Raw genomic sequence first — 23,600 nt, forward strand, 5'->3', positions numbered from 1 at the left:
CCGCCTCAGTCACTTCAGTTTGCTATTTAAATCCGGATTTAGTGACTCGATCATCTGTTCTCCCTTTTATAAAATCAGCTGACGAGAGTCTTAAATCCGGATTTTATGAACAGTGTAAACGGGGTTTAAGGCACATTTTTCGTATAATTATTAACCTTTAACTTCTTTGGTCGACTGATTTCGAAACAATTCGCCGCATCTTTATTCGTTATGACTTATTATTCAAATAATAAAAAGTTATACCCCCAAAGCTATGTACCGTGGCGCATAGCGCACCACCCATGCTTGCGTTACCTTGTTTCTCTTTTCTCGCCCTCCTCTCCCTTCTCAGTGACGATCGTTGATAATCGATATCATCATAATTACGATCGCCACGATCTCTGCGTTCCATATGCTGGGGCTGCATATACTCATCGACATCTTCGATATATTGATCTTCATATTCCTCATCATAGATCTCATGACGTCTGGGCGATGGTCCACGTTTCATGCGATGACTGGATGAGTACTCGGGCAGTTCCAAATGATTGCCATATCTCGCACCATTGCTGGGGTGAGGGCCAAGTGATGTGGGTCGAGTTGCACTTACAGGTCTAGGCGAATATTTTGGCATCGAACGGCGATTACCACCATTCGAATGACTGGCCTCCTCGTTGTTATAATGTCTGGATGACGCATGCTGCTGTTGTTCTCGTGGCGAGGGTTGATTTAAACTATTTTTATGGAAGGCCGAACGAGGCATAGATTGACTCCTCATGTAGCTTTTACTACGAGATTCACGATGTTCCATTTCGGTAATGGCATAACGATTGGATATAATGGGCGTTTTGCGCACCACCTCTTCGTCCACATCCTCGTATTGCGGCGCTGACAAACGGGGATCCACTGACTTAGCCCTAGTTCGGGCATTCGAGTGAGGCATCGATTTGCCTCGCTGCATGTTTTGATGGGTATTGAGACGATTGAGTTCTTTCAATTCTCTTTCTTTTAATTCTCGGGACTCTCTGGAAATCTCATCGCGCCTCATCTGAGGTGATCTCATGGATCTAACGCTCATTGCTCGCTTTGTGGTGGGCGGCAGATCTTCAAAATCCTCCACCGAATCGAAATGATGTTTGGATCTACTCAAATGATGTTCGCGCTCCACAGTATGGCGATCATGCATGCGATCTTTACGACTTTGACGTCCACTAAATCGTCCTCCTCTGTTGAGGGTTTGTGTATACTGCGGACTTTCGTCCATCATTTGATCATCGTCATAGGGAAGCTGGCGTCTTGAGCCACCTCTAGTTAAAGGCGGTGCTGGCACCATATGATGATCACGCCTACGATCCCGACCCACTGACTCATTAAAACGTCGATCTCCATGGCGATCATAATCAAAATCTCGATCGTAGCCATTGCGACCTACAGTTCTTAATTCGGGATCTGAGTAGGCATGTTGTAGACCGCCATGCCGCCCAGGCCTTTGGGACATTCGCATGGATCTGCGAAAGGGAGGCGGCTGAGAGCGCGATGCATAACGCTGAGCCTTTATGGAACGCTGTCTTGAGCGTCGATTTTTGTTGGAATTTCTGGTGCAGATGTAGCAGCAGACACGCCAATAAATGAAACTGAAATTTGAAATTGAAATTATCAACTGGGCTTGTTTACTTGGTCTTAACTTACCGAAATGATGTAGCCATGACATCGCCAATATTGGAGAGGCACAGCAGCATTAGGGGAATACCCACTATGGCGTAGAAAATTGTGGTAACTTTACCCCAATCTGTGCGGGGAGATATGTGGCCATAACCTTGAAAGAAAAAATGAAGTTGTCATCAGTTAAGTAAAAATTAGGGTGATCAATGGAACCGTTTTCGAATTTTTTCCCAAATTCAGGTCCAGTGGAACTAGGAGATTCCAAAACGGAGTAGACAAAAGTGAGTAAAAGACAAAAGAATATGAATTCAAGCAAAAATATCCAGCAGTCGACCAAATTCACTCTTGGAAGTCAAAATTGGAGGCCACCGTAGCGCAGAGGTTAGCATGTCCGCCTATGACGTTGCACGTCTGGGGTCGAATCCTGGCGAGACCATCAGAAAAAAATATTCAGCGGTGGTTTTCCCCTCCCTAATGCTGGCAACATTTGTGAGGAGGTCCCTTATCATTGAGCCTCAATCCCATGGCAGCCGATTGTACGCACCAGATTGACCCGATGGAACCCTCATCGGCAAGGGATGCCGCCTAAGTGTACGTGTTCGTCTTTTTTCGTCATGGGAGAGGCATATACCGGAGTGCCTTCTCCGCGCGCTTCTAGTCCGTGCCGGGATTAAAAAGAACCCCGGACCCTGGTTCTGTTCGGTTTGCCAGAACCGCCTCCATCATCGGTAGGTGTCGGTGAGGTGTAACTGTGGGTGGGTACATTTCCGATCTTGCTCGGGCCTCACTTCACTACGGGAGTATAGTCATACTGGATATGTCGCAAGGTGCTGTCCTTCGGCGTCCTCGTCGTCGGACTATGTGACCCCCCCCGACCGCTCCCGTACGGCACGGAGAGGTCGGTGGGGGGGGGGGGGGGGGGGGGGGGGGGGGGGGGGGTCACAACGACAGCACCCTAGCCCTACTATTGCCAGGCCAGTGCCGGGAAGTGTATCGTTCTTGCAGTTAAACTGCAACGGACTGCGTGGCAAGATCCAGCTGCGTCCTCGTCGTCGGACTATGTGACCCCCCCGACCTCTCCCGTACGGCAATTTTCGTAACGGCAGCATCCCAGCCCAAATATTGCCAGGCCAGTGCCGGGAAGTGTATCGTTTTTGCAGTTAAACTGCTACGGACTTTGTGGCAAGATCGATGAGATTGTGGACTTCATGAGTCGGAAGAGCATATTGGTCGCAGCGATCCAGCAGTCAAAGCTGACCAACACCTGCAGCTTGCACAGTTGCACACGGTTACAATGTGCTACATAAGGACCGCTCAAGGAATGGAGTTGGGGAATTGGCCTTCGTGATACACCATTCTGTGCAATATAGACCTATCTCGCCTGCGCATGGCGCTAGTGACCCCTGCATGGGGATAGCAGTCAGGTCCGGTACTGCCGAGATAGAGCTATGCAACGTGTACATACCGCCGGTTGGTAGCTGTGTCCCGATTAATGACCAGGCTTACAATCCCGACATAAGTGGGTTGCTATCTGGCTATAATCGTCTGGTTCTAGGGGACTTCAATGCGCATCACACGTCATGGCATTCTCCCCTAGGTAACGACCACCGTGGCATAGCTTTGACAGAGCAGATCCACGTTTTGCACGGTGTATGAGGAGGCCCCCCCCAATAGGATAACGAGGAGGTGTAGCAGCTCGCCAGACATCTCCATTGCATCACCTGATCTCCTGAGTGACGTATCCTGGCAAGCCGTCATCTCTATGGGGTCAGACCACCTCCCTATAATTCTCACCATCGATCGACCACCCGACTTTATAAACTCTGAGCGCCGGACGTTTATCAATCATAAGAAGGCCGATTGGGCTGGCTTCAAAAGGGGATACCAATTGGGCTGGCTTCAAAAGGGGATACCGCTTCAGTGAACTGCCACCTCTCTCTGATGTGCTAGTGGCCGAGAGGAAATTCCGAGACATCATTAACGCAGCAGCCGCTCGCTTTATACCAGCCGGTCGAATACCCCAAGTGCTGAGTCTAAGCAATACCTTTTGGGCTATTATCGCAGAGACCATCCATATCATCATCTTGTGGATAGATATCCACCGCCCAGAAGCCTTAAGGTAGATCTACATGATCTAGACCGTGAGGTTCAGCGCTACAAGAGAGAACCTCTAGATCAAGCGGCATATCAAGCAGTCACCAGAGTAGTCACAGCCTTTACTCTCTTTCATTATTATTAAGTCTGTCTGTCGAAATCACGCTATCTTTCCTGCTCATGTTTTATTGTGAAGTCTCTCCATCCTCAGCGTGCAACAGTTTGGTGTGGTTTATGGTCCGGCTGGGTCATTGGACCTTACTTCTTTGAATATGAGATTGGATCAACAGCTACGGTGAATTGATTGCGCTATGGAGAGGTGACAAGAAGTGATCACAATTGCTCACCGAGATCCTGTGATGTAACACATTGCGACTTTTTCGTTTGGGACTACTTGAAAGATAAGGTGTAAGCCAAAAGCCCAGCATCGCACTGTGGGACAAAACCAAAAAAAAAAAAAACAAGTAAAAGTGTGCTAAGTTCGGCCGGGCCGAATCTTACATACCCTCCACCATGGATCGCATTTGCCGAGTTCTTCTCCCGGCATCTCTTCTTAGGCAAAAAAGGATATAAGAAAAGATTTGCTCTGCTATTAAAACGATATCAAGATATGGTCCGGTTTGGACCACAATTAAATTATATGTTGGAGACCTGTGTAAAATTTCAGCCAATTTGTATAAGAATTGCGTCCATTGGGGCTCACGAAGTAAAATAGAGAGAACGATTTATATGAGATCTGTATCGGGCTAAAGACCGATTCAGACCATAATAAACACGTTTGTTGATGGTCATGAGAGGATCCATCGTACAAAACTTCAGGCATATCGGATAATAATTGCGCACTCTAGAGGCTCAAGAAGTCAAGACCCAAGATCGGTTTATATGACAGCTATATCAGGTTATGAACCGATTTGAACCATACTTGGCACAGTTGTTGGATATCATAACGAAATACTTCGTGCAAAAATTTATTGAAATCGAATAAAAATTGTGCCCTCTAGAGGCTCAAGAATTCCAGACCCAAGATCGGTTTATATGGCAGCTATATCAGGTTATGAACCGATTTGAACCATACTTGGCACAGTTGTTGGATATCATAACAAAACACGTCGTGCAAAATTTCATTCCAATCGGATAAGAATTGCGCACTCTAGAGGCTCAAGAAGTCAAGACCCAAGATCGGTTTATATGGCAGCTATATCAGGTTATAACCCGATTTGAACCATACTTGGCACAGTTGTTGGATATCATAACAAAACACATCGTGCAAAATTTTATCCCAATCGGATAAGAATTCCGCACTCTAGAGGCTCAAGAAGTCAAGACCCAAGATCGGTTTATATGGCAGCTATATCGAAACATGGACCGATATGGCCCATTTACAATACCAACCGACCTACACTAATAAGAAGTATTTGTGCAAAATTTCAAGCGGCTAGCTTTACTCCTTCGGAAGTTAGCGTGCTTTCGACAGACAGACGGACGGACATGGCTAGATCGACATAAAATTTCACGACGATCAAGAATATATATACTTTATGGGGTCTCAGACGAATATTTCGAGTAGTTACAATCAGAATGACGAAATTAGTATACCCCCCATCTTATTTATGGTGGAGGGTATAAAAACTCCTAAAAAATCTGCCGTTTAAGAGCTGAGCTGAGGTGTTAGCGAGATCGTGACAAGAGAGTTTTAAAATCGGCATTTTTTAGTAAATTTACTGTGGAGGTTAAAAATGTTGTTAGGTGCAAAACATTTTTTGCATCGGTTTAGAGGACATATGGAGTAAAAGAAACATGTGCCCAAATGGCAGATCTGGGCTTTGGAATTTGAGAACTCGAGGGGTTTTTCTATTTTTTTTTTAATAAAAAATTGGCTATTTTATTTTTTGTTCGAATTTCACTTAAAACGCATCTAAAATATATCCCCTTTACAAAAGAGAAAGAAAATACTTTTTTTGACCAAAAAATGCAAAAAATACACTTTTTTCATTTTTCACTGCCAAACTGTATAACTTTTAATTGAATAATCAGATGTGGAAATTTGTTGCAGCAAAGTCGTTGCAAATTTTGTTACGAACCAAAATAATGCATAAATCGAACCACAAATGTCTTTGGAAATTGCAAAATACGATGCAGGTCTTGGTCAAACTTGCAAGAAAAAACAAGTAAAAGCGTGCTAAGTTCGGCCGGGCCGAATCTTATATACCCTCCACCATGGATCGCATTTGTCGAGTTCTTTTCCCGGCATCTCTTCTTAGGCAAAAAAAGGATATAAGAAAAGATTTGCTCTGCTATTAGAGCGATATCAAGATCCGGTTCGGTTTGGACCACAATTAAATTATATGTTGGAGACCTGTGTAAAATGTCAGCCAATTCGAATAAGAATTGCGCCCTTTGTGGGCTCAAGAAGTAAAATAGAGAGATCGATTTATATGGGAGCTGTATCGGGCTATATACCGATTCAGACCATAATAAACACGTATGTTAATGGTCATGAGAGAATCCGTCATACAAAATTTCAGGCAAATCGGATAATAATTGCGACCTCTAGAGGCTCAAGAAGTCAAGATCCCAGATCGGTTTATATGGCAGCTATATCAGGTTATGAACCGATTTGAACCATATTTGGCACAGTTGTTGGATATCATAACAAAATACAACGTGCCAAAATTCATTCAAATTGGATAAGAATTGCGCCCTCTAGAGGCTCAAGAAGTCAAGACCCAAGATCGGTTTATTGACAGCTATATAAGGTTATGGACCGATTTGAACCATACTTGGCACAGTTGTTGGATATCGTAACAAAACACGTCGTGCAAAATTTCATTCCAATCGGATAAGAATTGCGCACTCTAGAGGCTCAAGAAGTCAAAACCCTAGATCGGTGTATATGGCAGCTATATCAGGTTATGGACCGATTTGAACAATACTTGGCACAGTTGTTGGATATAATAACAAAACGCGTCGTGCAAAATTTCATTCCAATCGGATAAGAATTGCGCACTCTAGAGGCTCAAGAAGTCAAGACCCAAGATCGGTTTATATGACAGCTATATCAGGTTATGAACCGATTTGAACCATACTTGGCACAGTTGTTGGATGTCATAACAAAACACGTCGTGCAAAATTTCATCCCAATCGGATAAGAATTGCGCACTCTAGAGGCTCAAGAAGTCAAGACCCAAGATCGGTTTATATGGCAGCTATATCAAAACATGGACCGATATGGCCCATTTACAATACCAACCGACCTACACTAATAAGAAGTATTTGTGCAAAATTTCAAGCGGCTAGCTTTACTCCTTCGGAAGTTAGCGTGCTTTCGACAGACAGACGGACGGACGGACGGACGGACGGACGGACGGACGGACGGACGGACAGACGGACGGACATGGCTAGATCGACATAAAATTTCACGACGATCAAGAATATATATACTTTATGGGGTCTCAGACGAATATTTCGAGTAGTTACAAACAGAATGACGAAATTAGTATACCCCCCATCTTATGGTGGAGGGTATAAAAAAATTTGAAGGCGAATATCCCTGAAAGCAGTTGAGATAGTGTAGAACTCAAGCGGGCTGTTTGTAGGGGAACAACATTTTGAAAATCGGACTACAAACGATGATTTGGCAGCCTCAACAAATTTTCCCAATACCGAGATGACCAATATTAGGGGCCTGCTCAAAGGGGCACGAACAACCTAGGGATCCAACCTTTCAGCTCTAACCATTCCAAATTTCAAAGAGATATCTCTACCCGTTGCGCCTCTAGAGAGCGCGATTCTCATCCGATTTGGCAAAAATTGTATACAACGGCTTCTCCCAATATGGTCTGAATCGATCTACCGCTTGATACAGCTCTTATATAAACCGATCTTCTTCTTCAGCCCCTACAAGGAGCAGTTCTTATCCGAATGGACTGAAATATTACACACAGACTTCTACAATGTTCAGCATTTAATATTCATTTATGGTCCGAATCGGACTATAACGTGTTTGTTAATCAATTTGCACTTTTCAAGTTCAATGTCAAAAGATTCATTTCGTGTTTTTCTAAGCTTTGGTTTAAAAAAAATCAATGTATCCATTAAATTGAAATTTATCCATTAAATATGAGTTGCCCAAAAAGTAATTGCGGATTTTTTAAAAGAAAGTAAATGCATTTTTAATAAAACTTAGAATGAACTTTAATCAAATATATATTTTTTACCCTTTTTTTCTAAAGCAAGCTAAAAGTAACAGCCGATAACTGACAGAAGAAAGAATGCAATTACAAAGTCACAAGCTGTGAAATTTGTCAACGCCGACTATATGAAAAATCCGCAATTACTTTTTGGGCAACCCAATAGTTAGATACCCTTGCATGCATATTTTCTACTATAAACGGTGAACCATATCTTAATTTTATATTTTCAACGTTTTTGTTTTATTTATGACGTTTTTTTTTTTCATTTTTACTATGGGGCCATAATAACCATATGCAAAGACTGATTTGAAAGGGGCCAACCACTATGCGTTCAGCTTGACCTCTAAAATGTGTTACATTTAATGGAAACTAGGAAAACCCCACAAACCTAAAAACCCAAAAAACCAGAAGCAAGGTCTTGTTTGGAAAAACGTTTTTTCGAGAACAATAGAAAATTGTTTAGAAAAGTTCTCACGCCATTGCTGTTGATGCCACAAGAATAAGTTTATTGACCGTTAAAATTTTGAAAAACAACAAAATGAATAACAATAATTATGAACCACTATAACACGCAACAAAGACATTTTGGCAAATATTCTCCTAAGAATTTTGTTGATTTGTGTAGCCCAAATGTTAAATGCAGTTAATTTTATATTTTATAGCCGAACCGGACCCGCTCCGCTGTGCCTTCTTTAACTCTCTAATATCTTTTTAGGGTGGGGACACTTCGCCCTGAATGAGGATATCGAATTCGCGCCATTGTAGCCTATGACGCGTTCGAATCCTAGCGAGAACATCGGACAAAGCGGTGTTTATCCCCCTCTTAATGTTGGCGACATTTGCGAGGTACAATGCCATGCATGCTAATTTAAAAAATTTTCCCCAAAGAGGTGTCGCATTGCGGGACACCGTTCGGACTCGGCTATAACAAAAGGTCCCTTGTAATTGAGTTTAAACATGAATCGGAAAGCACTCATTGATGTGTAAGAATTTGCCCCTTCTCGGTTCCTGGTGGTAATGTTCTTCCTTAGGGTAATGTTCTCATTAAGGGAGGGATGGCACCTCAGACATTTCGACTCAAAAAATGGATATCAAATTCGTGCTGCACTTCCAAATCCCTTTAGTTTGAGCCCCATATTACCATGGCTGGTAAATATGAATCGTTTGGAGGGTGTTTTGGAGCTGGGGCGGTCACCGGCACTTTGCACTGAAAATAGATATCAAATTTGTTGTTTTATTCCCAACGAAAATAAAGTTCAGTTTAGGTGGTGCTTTAGGGCATACCCCAAAACACTTGGCTCCAAAACTGAATAACAAATTCGTTTTCTACTCTCAAATATCTTTCATTTGAGTCCCATATCGTCATAAAGGGTCAAATAAGCAATTTGACGTATCTTTAGGAGGAAAAGTGCCACCTAGAGTTGAACACAAATTTTAATGTCATATTCGTAATCTACTCCCTAATAGCTTTCATTTGAGCCCCATATAGCCATGGTCGGCTAATATGCGTGTTTGAGGGGTGGCGGGACCCCCTATACTTCGATCTAATTTTGTATGCCAGATTCGAAATCTACTCCCGAATTTGAGCCCCATATTGAAATGAATGTCCAATATGTTTGTTTTGGCGAGTTTTAAGGCGGCCCGATGGGTACTTAGACTCAAATTTGTATATCATATTCGTATTCTACTCTCCAATACCTTTCATTTGATACCTATATTGTCCTGCTCGGTCCACTTTTGATTTTGCGTTATGTTTTAGGCATAAGGGGGAGGGTCCGTCAACCTTCCGATACCGAAAAATTGTATAGCCTATGTTTCCTTTCAGACCAACCTACATAATATGCGAAAATTTCGAGAAAATTGATTCTGCCGTTTTTCAATCTGTACGGAACAAACGAATCGAGTCCCATATATCTGTGATTGGCTAATGTGCCCATTTTGGGCGTTTTAGTGGGGGTGGGGTCACCCCCTATACTTCGATATGAATTTGTATGCCAAATTCGTTATCTACTCCCGCATACTTTTCATTTGATACCCATATTGTCCTTAACGGTCCACTTTTGATTTTGGGTGGTGTTTTTGGGGTAACGGTGGAGGGTCCGCCCCTTCCGTTATCTATAAATTATAAGGGCTCTGACCATATTTGTAATAATCTCCCGAATACCTTGTATTTGGGTCCTATATTGTCATGATCGTCAAATAAAACTATTTTAAGGGTTTTTGGGGCTGGGGCGGCTCCCCAGGTACATGGACTGAACTTTTATTGTGAAATTCGTACTCTACTCTAAAAGCCTTTCATTTGAATCCCATATTGTCCCGATCGGTCCACTTTTATTTTTGGGTAGTGCTATCGAAGACTTTCTAGTCATGTCCGTCCGTCTGTCTGTTGAAATCACGGTACAGTCTTTAAAAATAGAGATATTGAGCTAAAACTTTGCACAAATTCTTTTTTTGTCCATACGCAGGTTAAGTTCGAAGATGGGCTATATCGGACTATATCTTGATATAACCCCCATATAGACCGATCCGCCGATTTAAGGTCTTAGGCCCATAAAAGCCACATTTATTATCCGATTTTGCTGAAATTGGGGGCCGTGAGTTGTGTTAGACCGATCGATATCCTTATTCAATTTCGCCCAGGTCGGTCCAGATTTGGATATACATAGCTGCCATATAGACCGATCTCTCCATTTAAGGTCTTGGGCCCATATTATTGTCAGATTTTGTCAAAATTTGGAACAGTGAGTTGTGTTAGGGCTTTTGACATCCTTCTTCAATTTGGCCCAGATTGATTCGGATTTGGATATAACTGCCATATAGACCGATCTCTCGATTTATGGTCTTGGGCCCATAAAAGGCGTATTTATTATCCGATTTCGCTAAAATCTGGAGTTGTGTTAGGGTCTTCGACATTTTTCTTTATTTTGGCCCAAATCGGTCCAGATTTGGATATAGCTGCCATATAGACCGATCTCTCGATTTAAGGTTTCGAGACCATAATAAGCGCATTTATTGTCCGATGTCGCCGAAGTTTGGGACAATGAGTTGTGTTAGGGCCTTCAACATTGTTCTTCATTTTGGCCCAGATTGATTCAGATTTGGATATAACTGCCATATAGACCGATCTCTCGATTTATGGTCTTGGGCCCATAAAAGGCGCATTTATTATCCGATTTCGCTGAAATTTGACACGGTGACTTATCTTTGGTCTGATATTTGATGATATAGCTGCTTTGGGGGCATTCAAACTTCTAAGAACCGAACAAGTATGATCGAGAGACTGGTTTACATAAGAGCTATATCAGGTTATGTATCAATTTGGACCGTATTATGCAAAGTTGTTGGAAGTTGTAAAAGAAAACCGCATGCAAAATTTCAGCCACATCGGACAAAAATTGCGGCTTGTAAGGACTGAAGAAGTCAAATTGAGTGATCGGTTTATATGAGAGCTATATATCAGTTTATAGACCCATTTGGACCGTACTTTGCACGTATGCTGATAGTCATAAAAAACACTACATGCTCAATTTCAGCCAAATCGGACTTGTAAATGCTCAAGAAGTCAAATCGGCAGATCGGTTTATATGGAAGCTATATCAGGTAGTAGAGCTATTTGAGCCCTGCTTGGCTCAGTTGTTGAAAGCCATAAGAAAACACTTCGTGTTCCATTTCAGTTAAATCGGACAAAAATTGCGACTTGTAAGGGCTCAAGAAGTCAAATCGAGAGGTCGGTTCATATGGAGCTATATCAGGTTGTAGACCGATTTGAGCCGTACCTGGCACATTTGCCTTAAGAAAACACTTCATGTTTAATTTCAGCCAAATCGGACAAAAATTGCCAGGGGCTCAAGAAGTCAAATCGAGAGATTGGTTTATACGGGAGCTATAACCAAATCTTAACCGATATGGCCCATTTGCAATCCCCAACGACCTACATCAATGTTAAGTATCTGTGCAAAATTTCAAGCGGCTTGCTTTACGTGTTCGACCACTATCGTGATTTCGACAGACGGACGGACGGACATGGCTAGATCGACTCGGAACGTAGAGACGATCAAGAATATATACTTTATAGGGTCTTAGACAAATATTTTGAGGTGCTACCAACGGAATGTCTAGATTAGTATACCCCCATCCTATGGTGGTGGGTATAAAAACGCATACAAGCAAATTTATATACCGTAGCAGCATGTCGTCCCCGATCTTCAATAGACGAGCTACAATCGCACTGCACCCTTTAATATACCCCCCCCCCCCCCCCCCCATAGGATAGGGGCATACTAATGTCGTCATTCCCTTTGTAACACCTCAAAATATTCGTCTAAGACCTCATTCTTGAGTGTCATGACATTTTAAGTCAATATAGCCATGTTGAAGGCCACCGTAGCGCAGAGGTTAGCATGTCCGCCTATGACGCTGAACGCCTGGGTTCGAATCCTGGCGAGATCATCAGAAAACATTTTCAGCGGTGGTTTTCCCCTTCCTAATGCTGGCGACATTTGTGAGCTACTATGCCATGTAAAACTTCTCTCCAAAGAGGTGTCGCACTGCGGCTCGCCGTTCGGACTCGGCTATAAAAAGGAGGTCCCTTATCATTGAGCTTTAACTTGAATCGGACTGCACTCATTGATATGTGGGAAGTTTGCCCCTGTTCCTTAGTGGAATGTTCATGGGCAAAATTTGCAATTTGCAATAGTTATGTGCGTCCATTTGTCCATCCATCCATCCGTCTGTCGAAAGCACGCTAACTTTTGAAAGAGTAAAGCTAGGTGCTTAAAATTTTGCACAAATACTACTTATTAGTGTAGCTCAGTTGGTATTGTAAATAGGCTACATCGTTTCATGTTTTGATATAGCTGCCATATAAATCGATCTTGGATCTTTACTTCTTGAGCCACTAGAGGGCGCTATTTTCATCCGATTTGGCTGAAATTTTGCACGCGCTGTTTTGGTATCATTTCCAATAACTGCGTTAAGTATGGTTCAAATCGGTCCATGTGTTGATATAGCTGCCCTATAAACCGATGGATCTTGGATCTTTACTTCTTGAACCTCTAGAGGGCGCAATTCTCATCCGATTTGGCTGAAATTTTGTACAACGGCTTCTCTCATGACCTTCAACATACGCGTGCTGTTAAGAGATCTATAACTCCTCCCTGTTGGAGGGTATTCAATATTTGGTTCCACCGAGTTTTTTATAAAATTTGAATTTTGTTTGCGGATATCATGATTAGTGTGTTCATTTTCCTCGAGTGTAATGTGGCCTGCCTTTGTTTGTACTTTTTTTTGGGAAATCCAAACACAATATTTTCTTTTTGAAATGTTTTTGTTTATTTTCATTTTGTTGTGTTTGTGGTTGTTATTGTTTTATTTTTAATTTGAATTCTTTTGTTTGGTGTTTAAACAAAACTGTTGCATAGTTTTTGTTTTCATCGACATCTGAAACGCTAAGAATATAGCATGCAAAGGTCATAGTTGCCACTGTTCTTGCCCAACCTTCGTTAATGGTCGAAATTTGATAAAGCGTCATTCACAAATTATGCACAATTTTTGAAATGTAATTCTTTTTATGCCGGCAAATGTTTTAAGGTCTAGCTTCAAAACTATGCAAGACAAGGTACTCGGCTACGAATGCGGAATTGGTAATGTGGGAAATCTTTTCCGGAAGTAGCATTTTGAATGGGTTTAGGGGGAATGAAAAAAAAAAACTGTAATTGGTTAAAGAACAAAAAGCAGCAAATATCTACCAAAGACATTTAAAACAAAAAGCGATAGTGATTTTAATTCATCTGCTTTAAAAAGCTAAATGCCTTTGTAAATTGTCATAGAAGACAAACTCAGTTCAAATGGGATTTTAGATTAGGTTCTAAAATGTTAGGATTGTAAATCTTATATACCCTCCACCATGGATCGCTTTAGTCGAGTTCTTTTCCCGGTATCTCTTTTTAGGCAAATAAAGGATAAAAGATAAGAATTGCTATGCTATTGAAGCCATATCAAGTTGTGGTCCGATTCGGACCATAATTAAATTGAATGTTGGAGACTACAGTAGAAGTCGTTGTGTAAAATTTTAACCAATTCGAATAAGAATTGCGCCCTTTAGGGGCTCAAGCAGTAAAATAGGGAGATCGGTTTATATGGGAGCTGTTTCAGGCTATAGACCGATTCGGACCATATTCGACACGTATGTTGAAGGTTATGGGAGAAGTCGTTGCTCAAAATTTTAGCCAAATTGGACAATAATTACGCCCTCTAGAGGCTCAAAAAGTTAAGATCCCAGATCGGTTTATATGACAGCTGTATCCAGTTATAAACTGATTTCCACCATACTTAGCACAGTTGTTGAAAGTCATAACGAAACACGTCATGCCAAATTTCAGCCAAATCGGAAAAGAATTGCGTCCTCTAGAGGCTCAAGAAGTCAATATCCACGATCGGTTTATATGACAGCTATATCAGGTTATAAACCGATTGGAACCACACTTGGCACAGTTGTTGAAAGTCACAAAACCCCTCATGACAAATTTCAACCAAATCGGATTGGAATTGCGCCCTCTAGACGCTCAAGAAATCAAGATCCCAGATCGGTTTACATGACGACTATATCAGGTTATGGACCGATTTGAACCATTCTTGGCGCAGTTGTTGAAAGTCATAACAAAACACCTCATGCCAAATTTCAGCCAAATCGGATTGGAATTGCGTCCTCTAGAGGCTCAAGAAGTCAAGATTCCAGACCGGTTTATATGACAGCTATATCATGTTGTGGTCTGATTTCCACCATACTTAGCACAGTTGTAGGAAGTCATAATGAAACACTTTAAGCCAAATTTCAGCCAAATCAAATAAGAATTGCGCCCTCTAGAGGCTCAAGAAGTCAATATCCACAATCGGTTTATATGACAGCTATATCAGGTTATGGACTGATTTACACCATATTTAGCACAGTTGTTGGAAGTCATAACAAAACACCTCATGCTAAATTTCAATCAAATCGGATTGGAATTGCGCCTTCTAGAGGCTTAAGAAGTCAAGACCCAAGATCGGTTTATATGGCAGCTATATAAAGTTATAAACCGATTTGAACCATACTTGGCACAGTTGTTGGATATCATAACAAAATACTTCGTGCAAAAATTCATTCAAATCGGATAAGAATTACGCACTGTAGAGGCTCAAGAAATCAAGACCCAAGATCGGTTTATATGGCAGCTATATCAGGTTATGAACCGATTTGGACCAAACTTGGCACAGTTGTTGGATCTCATAACAAAACACGTCGTGCAAAATTTCATTCAAATCGGATAAGATTTGCGCACTCTAGAGGCTCAAGAAGTCAAGATCCAAGATCGGTTTATATGGCAGCTATGTCAAAATTTCGACCGATATGGTCCATTCGACCTACACTAATAAGAAGTATTTGTGCAAAATTTCAAGGGGCTAGCTTTTCTCCTATGAAAGTTAGCGTGCTTTCGACAGACAGACAAACGGACGGACATGGCTAGATCGACATAAAATGTCACGACGATCAAGAATATATATACTTTATGGGGTCTTAGATGCATATTTCGAGGTGTTACAAACAGAATGATGAAATTAGTATACCTCCATCCTATGGTGGAGGGTATAAAAATGAATTTGTGTTTGTTTGTTTTTATGTATGTACCGTATAGACACAAAAGTGGCTGACCCGATTTTCTTGAAATTTTCACAGGTGAAGCATTATGGACCCGTGGTGAAAATAGGTACTTCATTTTTTGTTTTCTGGAGGGGGCGGGGGGGGGGCCCTCCTCCATTCCCCTAATTTTCAGAAAATCTCTGTGATGGGTATTGCGATTTTAGTGAACTTTTGTGTGTTCTTTTATTGTCACGTAAAAAGAAAAATTTGTTGTCCAAATATCGGATAGGGTACCTGGGGGAGGCTCAATCCCCAAAACCTATCAAATAGATATATTGACCAATCACGATCATATGGGACTCAAATGAAAGGTAATTTCAGATTCAAAAACGTATCTGATATCCAATTGTCGGACCAAGAGCTTGGGGGACCACCCCAACGCCCAAAACACCCCTAAATCGGACATATTCGCCGACCACGGCAATATGGGACTCAAATGAAAGGTATTTGACAGTAGAATACGAATGTGGTATCCAAATGTGGGAGCAAGTTTCTGTAGGTCCATCCCTTCCCCAAAACACCCCCAAACAGGACTCATTTACTGACCATGGCAATATGGGGCTCAAATAAAAGGTATTTGAGTGTAGAATACGAAACTAATATTTCGAGGGTGGAGGGTATAAAAACAGAAATTTATAAAAACTTTACTTCAATATATTTAAAATAGGAGTAAAATCTTTATATAATTAAAGGTAACAACACCATTGGATGCGGTGGTAATCCAGTTATTCCGTTTGTAACACCTCGAAACATTGGTCTAAGACTCCACAAAATGTGTATATTCTTGATCGTCTCGACGTTCTGGGTCGATCTATTGGGTTGCCCATTTGTATTTTTAATAAAACTTAGAATGAACTTTAATCAAATATACTTTTTTTACATTTTTTTCTAAAGCAAGCTAAAAGTAACAGCTGATAACAGAAGACAGAAGAAAGAATGCAATTACAGAGTCACAAGCTGTGAAAAAATTTGTCAACGCCGACTATATGAAAAATCCGCAATTACTTTTTGGGCAACCCAATAGCTAAGTCCGTCCATCAGTCCGCCCGTCTGTCGAAATCACGATAGCGGTCGAATGCGTTAAGCTAGTCTCTTGAAATTTTGCAGAAATACTTAATATTGATGTAGGTCATTGGGGATTGCAAATTGTCCATATCGTTTAAGATTTAGATGTAGCTCCTATATAAACCGATCTCCCGATTTGACTTCTTGAGCCCCTGGAAGCCGCAATTATTGTCCGATTTGGCTGAAATTTCGCATGTAGTGTTCTGTTATGACTTCCAACAAATTTGCCAAGTACGGTCGAAATCGGTCTATAACCCGATAAAGTTCCCATGTAAACCGATTTCCCGATTTGACTTTTTGAACCCTTACAAGCCGCAATTTTTGTCCGTTCTGGCTGAAATTTTGCACATATTGTTCTGTTATGACTTCCAACAACTATATATGAACCGATCTTCCGATTTGACTTCTTGAGCCCTTACAAGCTGCAATTTTTGTCCGATTTATATGAGATTTTGCGTGCGGTGTTTTGTTACGACTTCAAACAACAGCACCAAATACGGTTCAAATCAGTCTTTTACCTGATATAGCTCCTATATAAACCGATCTCCCGATATGACTTCTTAAGTTCTTACAAGCCGCCATTTTTGTCCGATTTGGCATGTAGTGTTCTGTTACGACTTCCAATAACTGTGCCAAATACGGTCCGAATTGGTCGGTGACCTAATATAGCTCCCATATAAACCGGTCTTCGCATCATCCTTATTCGGTTCCTAGAAGCTTTAATTTTTGCTGGTTTGACAGAAGTTTGATATGTAGAATAGAATAATGCCCTTCAACTAAATTTATTTTTTATAAGTTTTTATCAGAATCCATGGTGGTGGGGTCCCAAGATTCGGCCCGGCCGAACTTGTTTTTGTTTTTAATTTGGGCAATCATAATTTCTTCTAAAATTCTTGAAAACTCCAAGTTTTATTACAATGCGAATAAAATGTGGCCAATTATTTACCTCCACTTACATAACGGCTAACGGCTTCCTTCTTTTTTTCTACTCACTCCTTGCAAAAGCAAATTTGGCCATTACCATTCCCTTAAATATAACATATCCCACATCGAAATTCTCTCACGATTAACTGCATTAAACCTTTCTTTTGAACGCATTCTCGTCTCTCCTTCATTCATCCAGGCAAAGATCTTTATGTTGTTGTTGTTGTTGATGTTGTTTTTAACTGATCAAGGGAAGGTGAACAAAACACTACAAATCAATGTCAATGGCCAACCTTCATTGCAATGATGGTGTGGCCGGTCCCATTATCCGGATAATAAGATTCACACTTCTTACTGTCACAGCGTTCTAAGAAATCTTGATTGTTCCTTTGTTGCCCGGCACGACAGAACGCAGAACGGTGAAGTATGTCCCCAAAATGATTTGTAATGAAAACAAAGCTCTGGGAAAGATATTTGGTTGTTGTTTAACAATTAGAAAAATTTTAACAATAAAGAAAATAAAAAAATCAAAGCAGGTTACGTGATTAACGAGATCACGTTGGGCCACAAATTGTACGTGCCCATTGATGCATGACGAATGATTGTTTGATATGATGATAGGCTCAAAAGGCAATTAAGAAGTACACATTAAAAAAAAGAACATCTATTAAAGGGTGATTTTTTTGAGGTTAGGATTTTCATGCATTAGTATTTGACAGATCACGTGGGATTTCAGACATGGTGTCAAAGAGAAAGATGCTCAGTATGCTTTGACATTTCATCATGAATAGACTTACTAACGAGCAACGCTTGCAAATCATTGAATTTTATTACCAAAATCAGTGTTCGGTTCGAAATGTGTTCATTCACCGTAACGTTGCGTCCAACAGCATCTTTGAAAAAATACGGTCCAATGATTCCACCAGCGTACAAACCACACCAAACAGTGCATTTTTCGGGATGCATGGGCAGTTCTTGAACGGCTTCTGGTTGCTCTTCACTCCAAATGCGGCAATTTTGCTTATTTACGTAGCCATTCAACCAGAAATGAGCCTCATCGCTGAACAAAATTTGTCAAAATTTTAAAACATTTCGAACCGAACACTGATTTTGGTAATAAAATTCAATGATTTGCAAGCGTTGCTCGTTAGTAAGTCTATTCATGATGAAATGTCAAAGCATACTGAGCATCTTTCTCTTTGACACCATGTCTGAAATCCCACGTGATCTGTCAAATACTAATGCATGAAAATCCTAACCTCAAAAAAATCACCCTTTAGAAGGAAAGGTGGTGGAATATGTCTACCTTGCTTGTTACCATCAAAATCCTTATCTAGAAAGCAGTTTATATGCTAACCTTATCAAGCTTTAGTCTAATGTAGTCCAACGTCGAGATGAACATGTAAATGGATAATAAAACAAGTAAAAAGGCGTTAAGTTCGGCCGGGCCGAACTTTGGATACCCACCACCTCGGGTATATATGTAAACCACCTTTCATCAAAATTCGGTGAAAATTTCATACCTTATGCTCATATACCTCATTCCGATCTGAATTATATACTACAAGGATGTCGAAAAGCCGAACATAAGTCACTGTGTCAAATTTCAGTGAAATCGGATTATAAATGCGCCTTTTATGGGGCCAAGACTTTAAATCGAGATATCGGTCTACATGGCAGCTATATCCAAATCTGGACCGATTTGGGCCAAGTTGCATAAACATGTCGAAGAGCCTAACACAAAGCACTGTCCCAAATTTCGGCGAAATCGGACAATAAATGCCTCTTTTATGGGCCCTAAACCTTAAATCCAGAGTCTATCAAATCGGTCTATATGGCAGCTATATTCAAATCTGGACCGATCTGGGCAAAATTGAAGCAGGACATCGAAGAGCCTAACCAAACTCACTGTCTCAAATTTCAGCGACATCGGACAATAAATGCGTCTTTTATGGCCCCAAAACCTAAAACAAAGATATCGGTCTATATGGCAGCTGTATCCAAATCTGGACCGATCTGTGCGATATTGCAGAAGTATGTCAAGGGGCTTAACTTAACTCACTGTTCTAAATTTCGGAGACATCGGGCAATAAATGAGCATTTTATGGGCCCAAAACCATAAATCAAAAAATCGGTCTATATGGCAGCTATATCCAAATTTGAACCGATCTGGACCAAATTGAAGAAATATGTCAAAGGGCCTAACACATATTCCAAATTTCAGCTAAATCGGATAATGAATGTGGCTTTTATGGGCCTTAGACCCTAAATCGGAGGATCGATCTATTTGGCAGCTATATCCAAATCTGGACCGATCTGAGCCAAATTAACGAAGGATGTCGACGGGCCTTACACAATTCACTGCCTCGAATTTCATCAAAGACCCTAAATCGGCGGATCGGTCTATATGGGGGCTATATCCAAATCTGAACCGATCTGGACCAACTTAAGGAGGCATGTCAAAGGGCCTAAGACAACTCACTGTCCCAAATTTCAGCGAAATCGGACCATAAATGTCGCTTTTATGGGCCTTAGACCCTAAATCGGAGGATCGGTCTATATGGCAGCTATATCCAAATCTGGACCGATCTGAGCCAAATTGACAAAGGATGTCGAAGGGCCTAACACAACTCACTGTCCCAAATTTCAACAAAATCGGATAATAAGTGTGTCTTTTATGGGCCTAAGACCCTAAATCGGCGGATCGGTCTATATGGGGGCTATATCAAAATATAGTCCGATATAGCCCATCTTCGAACTTAACCTGCTTATGGACAAAAAAAGAATCTGTGCAAAATTTCAGCTCAATATCTCTATTTTTAAAGACTGTAGCGTGATTTCAACAGACAGACGGACGGACATGGCTAGATCGTCTTAGATTTTTACGCTGATCAAGAATATATATACTTTATAGGGTCGGAAATGGATATTTCGATGTGTTGCAAACGGAATGACAAAATGAATATACCCCCATCCGTCGGTGGTGGGTATAAAAATAATACCAAGTTTCTGAAAATCGAACACAAATTGAAGTTTCTAGAGGCTGTAGAAGACTAATCGTGAGATCGGTTTGTAAGAGCTATATCAGGTTATAAACCGATTTGGACCGTACTTAACAAAGTTGTTGGAAGCCACAAGAAATCACTCTGTGCAAAATTTCAGCCAAATCGGATAACAAATGATGCTTCCAGGGAGGGGCTCAAGGGGCTCAAATCGGGAGATTGGTTAGTATGGGAGGTATGTCCAAATCTGAGCCAATCAAGACCAAATCGAAGAAAGTCACCGAGTGGCCTAACACAACTCAGTGTCTCAAATTTCAGCAAAATCGGATAATAAATGTGGCTTTTATGGGCCTACTAGCCGAACCGGGCCCGTTCCGCTGCGCCTTTTTTAACTCTCTAATATCATTTAGGGTTGGGACACTTCGCCCTGAATGTGTATATCGAATTCGTGCCACTGTAGCCTATGTCCGCCTATAACGCCGAACGCCTGCGGTCCTGGCGAGACCACCATAAAAAATTTTTAGCGGTGGTGATCCCCTCCTAATGCTGGCGACATTTCCTATGCATGGTCATGTAAAAAATTCTCCCCAAAGAGATGTCGCACTACGGCACCGCATTCGAACTCGGCTATAAAAAAATGTCCCTTATCATTGAGTTTAAACTTGAATCGAAAAGCTTTCATTAATGTGTGAGAAGTGAGCCCCTTCGCGGTTCCTGGGTAAATTTTTACTCCGGTTTAGAGCGACACTTGGCCCTTAAGGTAAATATATGCTTCGTGCTCTACTTTCAAATACATTTTATATGAGCCCCATAATGGCATGATCGGTAAATAAATTCTGTTTGTGGGTGGGATGGACCCCAGGGACTTTGTCTCGAAAATGAGTATCAATTTCCCGAAAATCAATCAATTTAAACATCAAATAGCTTTTATATAATAGGGAGGTGTTTTCGGTTGGGGCCCAAACACATGGCTCTTCGTTTTTTTTTTCTCCTAAGCACCTTTTGTTTGAGCTCTATTGGGTTGCCCAAAAAGTAATTGCGGATTTATCATATAGTCGGCGTTGAGAAATTTTTTTCACAGCTTGTGACTCTGTAATTGCATTTTTTTCTGTCAGTTATCAGCTGTTACTTTTAGCTTGCTTTAGAAAAAAAATGTAAAAAAAGTATATTTGATTAAAGTTCATTCTAAGTTTTATTAAACATCCGCAATAACTTTTTGGGCAACCCAATATATTGTCGTGATTGGTCTATATACCCATTTGGCGGGTTTTGGACGGCACCCGAGGCACCCGACCCCAACAATAGAAACCATGTTTTGTTTTGAATGTGAGAATGCAAAAAAAATTTCGAACGAATCGCATAACCAATCTCCGAGATTTAGTGGTTTTGATAATTAGGGTAATGAGAAGTGCTTTTTAGGGAAGGGATGGCACTCAGACATTTCGACTCAAATATGGATATCAAATTCGTGCTGCACTCCCAAATCCTTTTAATGTGAGCCCCATATTCCCATGGTCGGTAAATATGAAATGTTTGGAGATGTTTTGGGGCGGCACTTTGCCCTGAAAATAGATATAAAATTCGTTCTTTACTCCCAAATACCGTTGATTTGAGCTCCATATTACCATAATCGAAAATTAAGTTCAGTTTAGGGGGCGCTTTAGGGCGTACCTTGGCTCCAAATTTGGATATCAAATTCATTTTCTACTCTCAACTACCTTTCATTTGAGTTCCATATTGTCATAATGGGTCAATTAATCTATTTGACTTATTTTTGGAAAGAAAAGCTCCATCTAGACTTGAACTCAAATTTTAATGCCATATTCGTAATCTACTCCCAAATACCTTTCATTTGAGTCTCACATAGACATGGTCGGCTAATATGCCCATTTGGGGGTACTTGGGGGTGGGGCGACCTCCCTTTACTTGGACCTAATTTTTTTGTGCCATATTTGTAATCTACTGTCGAGTACTTTTCATTTGAGTCCCATATTGACAGGAACTTCGAATATATCGGTTTAGAGGACATTTTTGGATTGGGGAGGCCCGCTGAGTACTTGGACCCAAATTTTAATACGATATTCGCTTTCTAGTCTCCAATATCTTTCGCTTGATACCCATATTGTGCCTATTGGTCCACTTTTGGTTTTGGATGGCGTTGTTGGGGTAAGGGGAAGGGACCGCCTCCCTCCGATTTCTAAAAATTATATAGCCTATGTTTCCTTCCAGACAAACCTACACAATCTGTGAAAATTTTAAGAAAACCGGTTCAGCCGTTTTTGTTTCTACGAAAAAAAAAAACGAGTCCCATATAGTCATGATGGGTCATATGCCCATTTTAGGCGTTTTTGGGAGTAGGGTAACCCCCTATACTTCGATCTAATTTTGTGTGCCAGATTTGTAATCTACTCCCGAATACCTTTCATTTGAGGCCCATATTGACATGAACGCCCAATATGTCTGTTGGGGGGAATTTTAGGGTTCGGGCGGCCCGATGGGTATTTAGATCCGAATTTTAATACCATATTCGTATTCTATTTTCCAATACCTTTCATTTGATACCCATATTGTCCCGTTCGGTCCACTTTTGATTTTGGGTGGTATATTTGGGTAAAGGGGGAGGGTCCGCCCCCTTCCGAAATCAACAAACTATAAAGCCTATTTCTCCTTCCTGACCATATTCGCAATCTACTCCCGAATACCTTTCATTTGAGTCCCATATAGTCATGATCGTCAAAAAAAAACCAATTTTAGGGGGTTTAGGGGTTGGGGCGGCCCCCCAGTTACTTGCACCCAATTTTTAATTTGAAATTCGTACTCTACTCCTGAACACCTTTCATTTGAGTCCCATATTGTACCGATCGGTCCACTTTTATTTTTGGGTAGTACTTTTGGGGTAAGGGGGAGGGTCCGGCCCCCCTCCGATATCAAAAAATATATAGCCCATATTTCCTTCTAGACCAATCTACACAATCTGTGAAAATTTTAAACCAACTATTCAAA

At 41.1% G+C, this 23,600-nt stretch overlaps 1 protein-coding gene across 5 annotated transcripts in view; it reads right to left on the reverse strand.

Annotated features, from left to right (window-relative positions):
* Nucleotides 1-23,600, reverse strand: part of LOC106094575 (uncharacterized) — a 53,911-nt gene that overhangs the window by 3,383 nt on the left and 26,928 nt on the right. For all 5 annotated transcript variants that reach the window (XM_059371034.1, XM_059371032.1, XM_059371030.1 and 2 more), the window contains exons 4-5: nucleotides 1,669-1,795; nucleotides 295-1,613 (exon numbers count right to left, since the gene is read on the reverse strand). In XM_059371034.1, the coding sequence (XP_059227017.1) occupies nucleotides 295-1,613; nucleotides 1,669-1,795 (1,446 nt within the window). The remainder of the gene's footprint in view (nucleotides 1-294; nucleotides 1,614-1,668; nucleotides 1,796-23,600) is intronic.

This window comes from Stomoxys calcitrans, chromosome 1 (assembly GCF_963082655.1).
Source record: "Stomoxys calcitrans chromosome 1, idStoCalc2.1, whole genome shotgun sequence".
NCBI classification, from domain to species: Eukaryota; Metazoa; Arthropoda; class Insecta; order Diptera; family Muscidae; genus Stomoxys; species Stomoxys calcitrans.